The following is a 14,724-nucleotide window of genomic DNA, read 5'->3' on the forward strand; positions in this document are numbered from 1 at the left end:
GGAAATCCTATTGCCTCACTTCCTGTAGTAAACAGGAAGTGGTATTCCAACAATTTCTTCAACAGTTTAACAATGAACTTTATTTAATTCATGCAACATCCTCCCTATCACCCATCGCTGACCTACATTGGCTCCCGGTCCGACAAAGCCTTGATTTAAAAATTCTCATCCTTGTTTTCAATTCCTTCCATGGCCTCGCCCCTCCCTATCTCTGTAACCTCCTCCAACCATCCGAGATCTCTGCGCATCCCTGATTTTAATCTTAGGCCCTAAGCTCTGGAATTCCCTCCCTAAATCTCTCCCCCCTCTCTCTCCTCCTTTAAGACGCTCTTTAAAACCTGCCTCTTTGACCGAGTGTTTGGTCACCTGTCCTAATATCTCCTTATGTGGCTCGGTGTCAAATTTTGTTTGATAATCGCTCCTGTGAAGCGTCTTGGGACATTTTGCTGCTTTAAAGGCGCTATATAAATGCAAGTTGTTGTTGTCGTTGTAAAACTAAGAGCTTAAGACATTGGCCGCATTGCTCAGGTCTCTAGTAGACTGACAACAACAACTTGCATTTATATAGCGCCACTAATGTAGTAAAACATCCCAAGACATTTCACAAGAGCGATTATCAAACGTAATTTGACACTGAGCCGAAGAGGGAGACATTAGGACAGGTGACCAAATGCTTCGTCAAAGACCAATGACCTAATGATCTCCTCACGGCTATTGGCACAGCCTGAGCCACGGGTGGACACTGAAGAGCCCACACCACTCAAGGCTGACCTATACGCTGATCTCAAAACTCTCTTCTAAAGGCATGTGACCCGAGCAGCCAAACATTTCCAACTGTTTTATTTAAACCGTTTTTTTTTTGTACAATTGAAAGGAGTTACAGCACGCACAGAAATAAAAATTTAACAAAAAAAAAACAAAAATGTTTCCAGCATTTCAACAACGCAGAATAACAAAATACACTTTGAACAGTTCCAACCTGAATATATATGTCAAGGGCTGAGGTCCAGCACCTGGGAAATCTGTCGAAAAAAACTACACATCAACCTTGCAACAGTAACGAAATAATCACGACCAAGTTGCCTTGGGAATCATTGACGCTGTGAGTACAATAAATCACTTCAGTTTGCTTGCATTCCTCACTGACTATAAAGCAATAAATACTAACTGACAACATTTATCTTACAGAGTTAAGAGGTTAAGTCAAAACTTTTTGCAGAGAGTTTGATGGCACTCACATCTTGCTATATATATATAATTCTTGTATACACACAGTGGCTAATTTTCAAGTATTTATGGTGGGGGGGGGGAGAAAAAACAAATCATTAGTTGACAATCTGTAAACCACAAGTAGTCTCGAATGCCAACTGCGTCGGTACATTCAAGTGACAATTTGTTACAGCGTGGTAACAGCAAACACTTACTCGTGTACACGCCATGCCGTGTACTATTCCATTCAAACCCTCGACCGTTCGCAACCTTGTTTGCTTAATTTGCCTATAAAAGAAAAGCAAAGTACAGACATACCCGCGCACGCACGCACGCACACACACACACACACACACACAACAAAATCACAAGAAACAGAACACAAAAGTCCGTGGGAAACAGTCCACAGGTGCGATTGTCCATTGCTGCTGCTTTTGTGTAGCGAACGTTACTTGGAATTTTCTCCCAAGCAGGATTCAACTGAGAAACGATCGGGGCCACACACTCAGCTATGCTATAATGTACCAGCTGTAGGCCGAGATTATCCGATAGTGCAACATAAAAACAGACGAGGAACGAGAGGGAGCAGGGCTGAGTGTATCATAACTTTGGATTCCGTCCTCCTGTGATAACGTTTCTTGGGCCATCTTGTGGTTCAAGTTGAAAGCTAACGCTAATATAAAGTGCACCTCCATTTTACAGGCTAGTGTGTGGGGGTTTTTTTTTTGTGTGTGTGTGATTAACACTTTAGAAAAAAAGTGAGGAAAGTGCTTCAAGGCAGCGTTCGATGAAAAAAAAAATACCAGAAAGCTTTGTTGCTATGAAAATGTCTCACTGACTGTTCAGTGAAAAGTGTCTTCTTCAATGGGTCAACTGACCCCTCATGTTCGTGTTTGGTTATTTTAATCAGGATGAACGTTATTCCTTATCATCCAAATACAATGTCAGAAAGGTTTCCGAGTGTCATCCTTTCCTCTTCAGTCAAGTGTCTTATGAAGAACCGATGAAAGTTCCTCTGAGCGACTTCGTTAAAAAAAGACCTAAGTAGCAGACCAGAAACATCTGTGATTCCGTGCAGTGGTTTCACGGAGGGAGGAAACCGCGATTTAACGTCCTGAATGAGCCACTCGGTTGGCAGGCGATATGCAAAATAACCCACCCCGTTTCAGTGGAAAAAATTGCCGATTGGGATGGTTCCAGTGCGGTCCAGGGACCCTGAACACCGCAAGATGTGGGAAGATGTTCCGGCTTGGAGCCTCATGCACACAGCCCTGGTTGTAATGCGGACAGTCTGCGTTCAATGCACTGCTTACCTAGAAACGAGACAGGAAATTACACCTTGTGTTAGTTGTGGGGACGGGGGGGGCGAAGGACAATGAATAATTAGTTGATACTTTTACTGTTGATGGTAATCGGCAGCTCCTTCCTACAACAGGTCACTGAATAACCATCTTCATTTGATATTCTACCATTACTGTAACACAGTAAGTTCTGAAATGTCTTTTGCCCAAAAAAACATTAATAGAAACATGGGAATCGCTGGACGAGAAAACGTCAAGGTCCATCCAGTCCACCTTCTCCCATCCTGGTAATCGCATGATACAACGATAACGGGAGTTATTGACTAATCAGAGCAATCAATCTCTACCAATGAGTCTACAACAGACCCAGACATGAGGCGAGGAAAACCCCCAGTGGTGGAAGTGTATCTTTATCAGTCCACTCCTGAATTCTCTCCCGTTCTTTCTCCCCTCCTCTCCCTACGCTCTAACTCGAATTGGGGTTCAGTTCCACTGATGTCAGGTGCCCTTGCTCAGATTAGACTTTGAGGTCTATAAAATAATGAAAGGGCCGGATTGCGTCCCGATTGAGAGATTTTTCCAGTCTGACAGATTGGGGAGGATCAGGGATCATGAGTTTAAACTATGGAAGAGTGGGAATAGACTGGACGTTGGGGGGTTCCTCTTTCCCCAGAGAGCAGTGAGTCTCTGGAATGCGTTTCCGGCTGGTGAGGTCGGTGCCGACTCTCTGCCTTCAAGAGGGAGCTGGACCGTTCCTGACTGGGGCACAGATCACATCATATAGAAGGGAAGTGTCTTTATAGATAACACTCGGTCCGTGTGATCTCCTGGACTGGTTTCGATCGTCTGAGGGGATCGGAGAGGAATTTTCCAGAGTATTTTTTCCCTTATTGGCCCTGGGTTCTTTCTCTCTGATTTTTTGGCCTCTCCCAGGAGATTACATGTCTCGGGGCGGGGGGGAGGGGGGAAGTGTTTAGTCCGGATGCTCCGGCCATCATGGGGTGTGGGGCAGGTTTGATGGACCAGCTGATCTTTTCCTACCCGTCAATTTCCTATGTAAACATGAGACAAGTAGGCTCAATAATATGAAGCCAGAGTGTTTGGATAATGAGTCCGTCATCTACCAATTGCATTTAAAATGGCTCTCATCAAAACTGGCTCCCTAGATGCACTGTGCCAAATCAATGCAAATAAAATAATCCCACTGGATCAGTTAAGTTATGCAAAGCCATGTTCAGGTTTAGCTTTCAAAATCAAATCGGGAATACTTAAGAAGCCTGGAGTGAGAATGGTTTAATCAAAGTCTCTTACACTTGCTGATGTTATCCACATCTCCCTGGTCAGTGATTATCTGTGAGAGACCCTCCATTAACAGCAGCGCCTTGTGGTACCTCTGAACACAGTCCTCTCCCTGCTGGAACATCTCATCCAGCGCTGTTGACTGCACCTAGAATTATACAAAAAAACACAGCGATGAGTCTCCTTTCCCTGCGAGGGGTTTCGGGCAGGTGTCATTCCACAGGTGAGGCCTCGCGACCTTTAAACAAATGGTCCGTTTGAGACTAAAAAGTTAGAGCAAAACTTTGAGAAATACTTCCACTCCCCCTCGCAAAGAGCTAGAATTAGAGGATGTTCCAGCATATAACACATAATTTGGCCAATCAGGTCCATACTGATGTCTTTCTCCACGAGACACCCAGTCTAATCCCACTTGCCCCACATTTCCTTTAATATTTCCTCTTTTTCAAGCAACTATCTACTTGTACCCTAGATTTTAGTGATTTGTGTACATGGACCCCTAAATCCCTTTGCTCCTCCACAGCTCCTAGTCTCTCACCATTAAGAAAATATTCTGATTTGTCTTTCCTGGATCCAAAGTGGATGACCTCACACTTCCCCACATTGAACTCCATTTGCCACAGTTTTGTCCACTCACTTAATCTGTCCATGTCCCTTTGTAACTTCCTGCTCCCATCTGCACAATTTACTATGCCTCCTAATTTAATGCCATCCGTAAATTTGGATATACAATTCTCTATTCCATCATCCGAGTCCAACTCAGCTTGGATGGTGAAAAGCTGAGGCCCCAGTACAGATTCCTGGGGAACATGACTTGTCAGATCTCGCCAATCAGAGTACGTTCCCTTTATCTCTGCTCTCTGTTTCCTACCATTCAACCAATTTCCAAACGATGTCACAAGGTTGCTCCCAATCCCATGAGCTTTCGTATTTGCAAACAGCCGTGGCATTTCTCTCCCCGTTTTCGAAAGCCTCCTCAAAGCCCCTTCTCTTCGATCACGAATTTGCTCCCGAGTTCTCTCTCTCTCTCTCCCCCTGTCCCTCTCCTCTTCTGCCCGCTGCTCGGTAAAAGTCCCCTGAGGGGGGTCTCTCGGTTTGTGAGGGGCCCTGTAGAAGCGGGAGCTGTTGTTACACGACAATAAGGCACTTTTACCATTTGCACGGTGTGGCTATAGATCAACTTCTCTGCGGTGATGCTGTTTATTCTGTCCATGAGCCGCTGCTTGTCGACAAAGAACCGCTGGAGTCTGACGGTCAGACAGCGGCAGTGAGACACACAGGACTTGTAGCGTTCGTTCAGTTTCTTCACCACTACGGGAACACAAAGCAGCTGGTTTCATATTTGAAGTTTGGGTCCAAGTTTCATTTAGTTCTAGAACGATCATCTATTATTAATATAATATCCAATCCTCCCACTTTACAGCAGTGACTACACTTCAAAAACACTTAATTGGTCGTGACGTGCTTTGGGACATCCTGAGGTTGTGAAAGGCGCTATATAAATGCAAGTTATTTCTTTACAATAAAAACAGTACATTTGGTGTGTGACCATCGCACATGTAAATTTCTGTGGCTAAATAGAAGGAAAGAAAACCAGTCATTTGGAATGTAAATTGATGCAGAGAAGGTTAAGGGGAGATTTAAAATCATGATGAGCTTTGTTAGGCTAAATAAAGAGAAACTGTTTCCACTGGCAGGAGGGTCAGAAACCAGAGGTCACAGGTTTAAGAACAAGAGGGGACATGAGGAATTATTTTTTACGCAGCGAGTTGTGATGATCTGGAATGCGCTGCCTGAAAGGGCGGTGGAAGCAGATTCAATAATAACTTTCAAAAGAGAACTGGATAAATACTTGAAGGGGAGAAAATTTACAGAGCTATGGGGAAAGAGCAGGGGTGCAGGATTAATTGGGTAGCTCTATCAAAGAGTCGACACAGGCACAATGGGCCGAATGGCCTCCTTCTGTGTTGTATCATTCTATGATGCCAGTCAGAATATTTGTAACTTCTTACAAAAAAAAAACAAAGTCTGCTATTTCATCCTGAAGCCTGAAAAGCAATTGGACTCTAGTTGACCTCAACCATTCACAATAACAATGAGACTTCATGGCCTTAAAAGTGACGCAACATCATCTTAGCAGCAGAATAATACACTGTGCATTCTGTGCGATCGCACTCCTGTCCTTATAAAACTCACCCAGAGTAATGCCTCGAGAGATCCCACTCTTCTTCAAAAAAGGGTGTACGGATAAACCCAGCAACTACAGGCCAGTCAGTTTAACCTCGGTGGTGGGAAACATTTAGAAACGATAATCTGGGACAGAATTAGCAGTCACTTGGACAAGTGTGGATTGATTAGGGAAAGCCAGCACAGATTTGTTAAAGGCAAATTGTGTTCAACTAAGTTGATAAGAGTTTTTTTGATGAGGTAACAGAGAGGGTCGATGAGGGCAATGCAGGTGATTTGATGCACACCATTTGATACAAAAATTGGCCATGTGGTTGATAGTGAGGAGGAAAGCTGTAGACTGCAGGAAGATATCAATGGACTGGTCAGGTGGGCAGAAAAGTGGCAAATGGAATTCAATCCAGAGAAGTGTGAGGTAAGGCATTTGGGGAGGGCAAACAAGGCAAGGGAATACACAATAAATGGGAGGATACTGAGAGGTGTAGAGGAAGTGAGGGACCTTAGAGTGCATGTCCACAGATCCCTGTAGGTAGCAGAACAGGTGGATAAGGTGGTTAAAAAGGCATATGGAATACTTTCCTTTATTAGCCGAGGCATAGAATATAAGAGCAGGGAGGTTATGCTAGAACTGTATAAATCACTGGTTAGGCCACAGCTTGAGTACTGTGTACAGTTCTGGTCACCACATTACAGGAAAGATGTGATTGCACTAGAGAGAGTACAGAGGAGATTTACGAGGATGTTGCCAGGGCTGAAGAATTTTAGCTATGAGAAAAAATTGGATAGGCTGAGGTTGTTTTCTTTGGAACAAAGGAGGCTGAGGGGAGATTTAATTGAGGTGTATAAAATTATGACAGGACTAGATATAGTGGATAGGGAGGACCTATTTCCCTTAGCAGAGGGGTCAGTGACCAGGGGGCATAGATTTAAAGTAATTGGTAGAAGGATTAGAGGGGAACTGAGGAGAAATGTTTTCACCCAGAGGGTGGTGGGGGTCTGGAACTCACTGCCTGAAAGGGTGGTAGAGGCAGAAACCCTCATCGCATTTAAAAAGTACTTGGATGTGCACTTGAAGTGCCGTAACCTACAGGGCTATGGACCAAGTGCTGGAAAGTGGGATTAAGCTGGATAGCTCTTTTTCAGCCAGCACGGACACAATGGGCCGAATGGCCTTCTTCTGTGCTGTAACTTTCTATGATTCTATGATACTATGTATACGGACTTACAAAAGGCATTTGATAAAGTGCCATACTATAGGCTTGTCATCAAGATTGAAGCCTATGGAATAAAGGGGGCAGTAGCAGCATGGATACAGGATTGGCTAAGTGACAGGAAACAGAGAGTAGTGGTGAACGGTTGTTTTTTGGACTGGAGGGAGGTGTACAGTGGTGTTCCCCAGGGGTCGGTGCTGGGACCACGGCTTTTCTTGATTTATATTAATGACTTAGACTTTGGTGTACAGGGCACAATTTCCAAATTTGGAGATGACATAAAACTTGGAAGTGTAGTGAACAGTGAGGAGGATAGTGATAGACTTCAAGAGGATATAGACAGGCTGGTGGAATGGGCGGACACATGGCAGATTAAATTTAACAGGAAAATGCGAAGTGATACATTGCGGTAGGAAGAACGAGGAGAGGTAATATAAACTAGCGGGCACAATTCTAAAAGGGGTATAGGAACAGAGAGATCTGGGGGTTTATGTGCACAAATCGTTGAAGGTAGCAGGGCAGGTTGAGCAAGTGGTTAAAAAAGCATATGGGATCCTGGGCTTTATAAATAGAGGCATAGAGTACAAAAGCAAGGAAGTCATGATGAACCTTTATAAAACACTGGTTCGACCACAACACGAATAGTGTGTCCAGTTCTGGGCACCGCACTTTAGGAAAGATGTGAAGGCCTTAGAGAGGGTGCAGAAGAGATTTACTAGAATGATTCCAGGGATGAGGGACTTTAGTTACGTGGATAGATTGGAGAAGCTGGGGTTGTTCTCCTTGGAACAGAGACGGTTGCGAGGAGATTTGATAGAGGTATTCAAAATCATGAAGGGTCGAGACAGAGTAGATAGAGAGAAACTGTTCCCATTGGCGAAATGGTCAAGAACCAGAGGACATAGATTTAAGGTGATTGGCAAAAGAACCAAAGTGACATGAAGAAAAACTTTTTTACACAGCGAGTGGTTTAGGATCTGGAATGCACTGCCCGAGTGGGTGGTGGAGGCAGATTCAATCGTGGCCTTCAAAAGGGAACTGGATAAGTACTTGAAAGGAAAAAAAATTTGCAGGGCTACGGGGAAAGGGCGGGGGAGTGGGACTAGCTGGATTGCTCTTGCAGATAGCCGGCGCGGACTTAATGGGCCGAATGGCCTCCTTCTATGCTGTAACCTTTCTATGATTCTATGATATCAAAAAGATCAATTAAAATCTTACGTCTGCTTTCACTTCCTGTCATTTCTTTCCGTTACAAATTCCCATGTCCAGATTTATAATGGGGACAGCCTATGTAAACTCGTCACGCTGTAATTACGCCAGTGGCGGAGTTTTGCGACACAGCCTGTACTGTAAAAAACCTCCTGAGGTCTAAGCAACTCCTCAGTTCCCCAAATTGCTGTAAGTTTTTCTTTTTAACCAGAAATAATATCAAATCAAAGTATGTAGATCGTGTAAAAATAAGGGAAAAATGCTTGACTTTAAAATGGGGTCCGGATTACATTTGGTCGCCCTCTAATCCTGCTTCCTCTGGAGACTACACCTGGACCTGCCTCCCCGTGTGGGGGCAGGTAGGGCTCTTTAGCCTTGGGGTGCATACAGCCCACCTGGAAGAAGGTAGTCTGAAGATAAGAACCATGAGGAAGGCAACAGGAAACCACCTCAGCTCCTCTTCCACTAGTGAGTGGCCCAAGAATCTGGTGTGTGAGACTTGAGTTTGGAGCTGCCCCAGGAGCATGGCACAATGGACAGACAGACTCCACCCAGTGCTTATGCTTGTTTGTTGAGATGCGTTGCTCTTACTGGAGGTTTCGAAAGCTACTGTAACCTGGGTTCATGAGAAGGGCACTTTATTGTTTGTCACAAATGCCCAGTGCACAGAATGCGCCACTCAGTCCATGCCAGCCACTCACGTTCAGACCAGATGGAGTGGTTGTAGCACCTTGGCAAAAGGGCTATACAAAATATTACCCGCCTCACAGATCAGAAACACTGATGAAGGTGACTTCTTGGCTGTAGCCCAGCGGCCCTTTGATGAAACCAAAAACTACTCAACTGAGTGAGAAACACGAGTCAGTTTTGTGGCCAGTTTTCTAAAGGAGTCGTCATTAAATAACTCTGTCTGAGAACTGGGCCATATCTCTCTCTATTGACATCGTGGTGGTTGTGTTACTGACGAACAGATTTGTATGGATATTTCAGAGCCTGCTACAGAAATGCAGAGATCAAACACTTCCTATCTGTGTGGGACTATCTTGAAATGGAAACATTTATCAGGCTATAGGGCAAGAGCAGGACTAATTGGATAGCTCTTTCAAAGAGCCGGCATAGGCACAATGGGCCGAATGGCCTCCTTCTGTACCGTATGATTCTATGACTCGCTGATTCTTTGCCAGACAGACATGGTGAGAGCACACGGTGATGGAATGTCTGGGTGCCAGTCCCAGTCAATTCTAATGCCATCTAAATATTCTCTGTGCCCTTTCCCAAACCAGGATTATCCAAAATAGCAGAATGTGCAACTATTTGAGGCCTTATTGAGAAGGCCAAGGCATTGTTGTCATTCGGGGCTCCACTTGAGCCATTTACAACCAAGTGAGCTTCATAACGCTCGGCAGGCTTCATACTCGAGTAATAGGACTCTGGAATTATTTATCATCCTCACTAAACACAAGCAACATCTGCCAACCTTGTTTGACAGTCGATGATGGGCACAATTTGCCTGCCTTGATCTGGTTCTTGCTCATGTGCAAGGCTGACGACAGAAGTTCTGCAACCTTCATGTAGAGAACCAGCTGCTCTGAGTAGCTGAAAGAAAAGAAAACCAGGAACATTATAGTCAGAAAAGGATAGTGTGTGCGCATGTTTGTGTGTATGTGTGAATGAGTGTACGTGTGAACGAGTGTATGTGTCAATGAGTGTACGTGTCAATGAGTGTACGTGTCAATGAGTGTACGTGTCAATGAGTGTACGTGTCAATGAGTGTACGTGTCAACGAGTGTATGTGTCAATGAGTGTACGTGTCAATGAGTGTATGTGTGAATGAGTGTACGTGTCAACGAGTGTACGTGTCAATGAGTGTACGTGTCAATGAGTGTACGTGTCAATGAGTGTACGTGTCAATGAGTGTACGTGTCAATGAGTGTATGTGTGAACGAGTGTACGTGTCAATGAGTGTACGTGTCAATGAGTGTACGTGTCAATGAGTGTACGTGTCAGAGTGTATGTGTCAATGAGTGTATGTATCAATGAGTGTACGTGTCAACGAGTGTACGTGTCAATGAGTGTACGTGTGAATGAGTGTACGTGTCAATGAGTGTACGTGTCAATGAGTGTACGTGTCAATGAGTGTACGTGTGAATGAGTGTACGTGTCAACGAGTGTATGTGTCAACGAGTGTACGTGTCAATGAGTGTACGTGTGAATGAGTGTACGTGTGAATGAGTGTACGTGTGAATGAGTGTACGTGTCAATGAGTGTATGTGTCAATGAGTGTACGTGTCAATGAGTGTACGTGTGAATGAGTGTATGTGTCAACGAGTGTATGTGTCAATGAGTGTATGTGTCAACGAGTGTATGTGTCAATGAGTGTACGTGTCAGAGTGTGTGTGTCAACGAGTGTACGTGTCAACGAGTGTACGTGTCAACGAGTGTACGTGTGAATGAGTGTACGTGTCAGAGTGTACGTGTCAATGAGTGTACGTGTCAATGAGTGTACGTGTCAATGAGTGTATCATAGGGGTCATGATCACAGGATAAGGGGTCGGCCATTTAGGACCGAGATGAGGAGGAATTTCTTCACTCAAGAGAGTTGTGAATCTTTGGAATTCTCTCCCCCAGAGGACTGTGGATACTCAGTCGTTGAAGATATTCAAGACTGAGAGCGATAGATTTTTGGACACTAAGGGAATCGAGGAATATGAGGATAGGGCAGGAAAGTGTGCGTGTAGCTTCTTTTCCTCCAAGAAACATCCTTGCTGTTGAAACCATTATCCACACTCTTTTTACGTCCAGACTTGACTTCTCAAATTCATTGGCCGCGAGCTGAACCCTATGTGTTAAAAATTATTAAGGGTTTTGATAGAGTAAATCGGGAGAAACTGTTTCCACTGGCAGGAGGGTCAGTAACCAGAGGACACAGATTTATGGTAATTGGCAAAAGAGGGGAGACGAGGGGACTCTTTTTTTTGCAGCGAGTTGTTACGATCTGGAATTCACTGCCTGAAAGGGCGGTGAAAGCAGATTCAATAATAACTTTCAAAAGGGAATTGGATAAATACTTGAAAAATGAGGAAAGGGCAGGGGAGTGGGACTAATTGGATAGCTCTTTCAAAGAGCCAGCACAGGCGAGATGGGCCGAATGGTCTCCCTCTGTGCTGTACGGCTCTATGATTCAACGCAAGCCACAGCTTGTCCAATTCTATGTAGCCTGGCTCCTACCCAGCACCAACTCCTGCTCCCATCACCCATGTCCTTGTTGACTTCCCTTGGCTATGAATTAAAAATCTCCGCCCTCATTTACAAATAGCTCCCCGGCCTCACCTGCCCCGGGTCGCAGCCCATAGCCTTCGGAACGCTGAGCTTGGCCTGCTCTGTATCCCGACCCCCCCTCCGCAGAATCCGCGGCTGTATCAGCCCTTCTTCCTGGAACTTGCTACCTGTCACTTCTTCACACAAAGGCTATCGGGAATGTGGAACTCCCTCTCCTTAGAAACGGGTGAGGCTGGTGGGGGGGGCCAATTGAAAATGTCAAAACTGAGATCGATAAGATTTTTTATTGGGTAAGGGATATGGAACCAAGGTGGGCAGGTGGAGATTAGCCATGATCTAATTGAATGGAGGAACAGGCACGAGGGGCTGAATGGCCTCCTCCTGTTCCTATGTATCCTTTTGCTACAATGTCAGGTAGGCAGGGTCTTATTTTAACATGTGATCCGAGAGACAGCGCCTCCAACAGTGCAGCACACCCTCAGTACGGCACTGGGAGTGTCAGCCTGGATTATGTGCTTGAGTCTCTGAAGTGGGTCTTAAACCCATGACCGTCTGACTCAGGAGGCGAGAGTGCTCTACGGCTGACACGTGACAGAGAAGGCGAACAGACTTAACTTTTGATCCCCCCCACCCCGGCCCCCAACACATGCCTCACCTCCACTCCTTGCTCAGCAGGCTGATCTGATCAACCACCATACTCTCCTGTAGCTGGTACGCGGAGGTTGCAGAGCTGCACATCTCAAACGGGTTCCCCTTGGCCAAGGCGATCTCCATCACACAGTGAACAAAGACCAGCGTGAAGCGTAGGTTCTTCAGGATCTCCGTGTGCTCCCGCTGTGAATGACACAGGCACTGGTGTGAATCCCATGGCCAACGGACACTAAATGATTGAACCAGGTACAGGACCCATGCAGAAGACAACACACTAATCGCCGAGTGGCTCCCCATGCATCCAGTGAGCCCGATTGTTCCCCATGTATAAAATTTCACATGAAATAAAACTGCATTTCTCTCTCTTTGCACCCCCTGCCCCACCCCATCCCATTCCATCATAGTAAAGCCTCAGCTATCAGCCGTGACTCAGTGGGTCGCACTCTCGCCCCTGAGTCAGGTCATGAGGTTCGAGTCCCACTCCAGAGACTTAAACACATAATCCAAGCCAGCACTCCCAGTGCAGTACTGAGGGAGTGCTGCACTGTCAGAAGGAGCCGTCTTTCTGATGAGACAACAAACCGAAGCCCCATCTGCCTTCTCAGGTGGACATAAAAGATCCCATGGCCACTATTTTGAAGAAGATCAGGAGAGTTCTTCCAGGTGTCCTGGCCAATATTTATCCCTCAACCAACATCACTAAAACCGATTATCGGTCATTATCACATTGCTGCTTATGGGATCTTGCTGTGCGCAAATTGTCTGCTGCGTTTCCTACATTACAACAGTGACTACACTTCAAAAGCACTTAATTGGCTGTAAAATCTTTTGGGACATCCTGAGGTTGTGAAGGAGGCTCTATAAATACATCTTCCTTTTTTCAATGGAGTCACTGGAATAAACCCATCTGAACACACCCCGTAGAGTGGACCTTGCTCGGCCCTGCACACGGAGAAACTGCGGTCTCTGAGTGCAGGGCTGAGGAAGAAGGGGCACAGACTGATCACATCAAGTTTCCGCACCTCCCTGAGCGGCCCCAGGATTTCCTGGGGGCCCCGGGATTTTATGCCAACAGCATACGAAACTCCAACCACTTTTTCTCCTTAGCTTCACGTGCGCAGTGTCGGTAGATGCTGAGCCAGCTCTCCCAGCTCCTCCCATCGACACAATCCGTCTCCCTACCTAGCGGCCAGCTGTTGGAAGTCAAGTCAGGTGGAAAAGATCAGGCGTCTTTGGTGAAATAAAAGACTTGACAATCAGCAGCTCGAATTCCCCTAAAGTCCCCTAAAACCTATCCCTTTTCATCAATTATAAATGGGATGTGGACTCGTCAGTCGTTGGGAGGCCCGAGCACAGCAAAGGCTGTCAATTCGTCAGTCAGCTGCTGAATCAACGTCATCAATTATACAAAGGACAGTCCACTTCAGGTAATAGGCGCCCCAGAAAACATAAAGAGCCGTATCTCTGAAATATTAATGTACTTTTTTTCTATGAGCGCTGCGGAGTCAGCGTCCAAATCTGCAAAGCTCTTTCAGCAGGTTCCAGTTCAGTTGGTGCCTTTGGAAGAGATGGATAATAACCTGTGACCTTTCGTCTTTTTAAAGATTTATCCATTCTCAGGGGAGGTGGGCGATGCAGCAAGGCTGGCATTTATTGCCCATCCCTAAGTGGTTTGATCCAACTGAGTGGCCACTTCAGACGGCAGTTAAGAGTCAACCACATTGTTGTGGGACTGGATTCTCATATAGGCCCAGACCGGGTAAGGACGGCAGGTTTCCTTCCCTAAAGGACATTAATGAACCAGTTGGGTTTTTACGACAATCCGACAGCTTCACGGTCACTTTTACTGAGACCAGCTTTTTATAACCAGATTATTTTAAAAACTGAATTCAAATTCTCGTGGTGGGATTTGAACTCATGATCTCTGGGTTACTCGTCCAGTAACATAACAAAGATAGACTTGCATTTCTATAGCGTCTTTCACGACCTCAGGACGTCCCAAAGTGCTTTACAGCCAATGAAGTACGTTTTGAAGTGTAGGCACTGCTGTAATGTAGGAAAGGCGGCAGCCAATTTGCGCACAGCAAGATCCCACAAACAGTAAATGAGGCAAATGACCAGATAATCTGTTTTAATGATGTTGGTTGAGGGATAAATGTTAGCCAGAACAGATAACCACTATGCTCCCTTACCTAGGCTCCTATGATTCCAAAACACTGGTTGATTCAGCGGGTTTACTGCAAATTGATGGACCTTAATTTCCTGTCTGTTTGTGCTACGAAAACTGTGTACTCTGGGCAGACAGGAACTGGGAATGAGTCCCCACCGAGCGATCGACTGCATTTCTGGGCAACGGCAGATCCAAGAGCTGGACAGCT

The 14,724-nt window shown here is 45.5% G+C and overlaps 1 protein-coding gene across 6 annotated transcripts in view; it reads right to left on the reverse strand.

Annotated features, from left to right (window-relative positions):
* Positions 1–824: 824 nt before the first annotated feature.
* The window catches only part of ulk1b (unc-51 like autophagy activating kinase 1), a 103,994-nt gene continuing 90,094 nt past the window's right edge, over positions 825–14,724 (reverse strand). For all 6 annotated transcript variants that reach the window (XM_068006187.1, XM_068006184.1, XM_068006188.1 and 3 more), the window contains 5 exons: positions 12,351–12,529; positions 9,894–10,012; positions 4,963–5,120; positions 3,822–3,957; positions 825–2,522 (listed from right to left, as the gene is read on the reverse strand). In XM_068006187.1, the coding sequence (XP_067862288.1) occupies positions 2,467–2,522; positions 3,822–3,957; positions 4,963–5,120; positions 9,894–10,012; positions 12,351–12,529 (648 nt within the window). In that variant the 3' untranslated portion in view covers positions 825–2,466. The remainder of the gene's footprint in view (positions 2,523–3,821; positions 3,958–4,962; positions 5,121–9,893; positions 10,013–12,350; positions 12,530–14,724) is intronic.

Source organism: Heptranchias perlo, chromosome 25, assembly GCF_035084215.1.
Source record: "Heptranchias perlo isolate sHepPer1 chromosome 25, sHepPer1.hap1, whole genome shotgun sequence".
NCBI lineage: Eukaryota > Metazoa > Chordata > Chondrichthyes > Hexanchiformes > Hexanchidae > Heptranchias > Heptranchias perlo.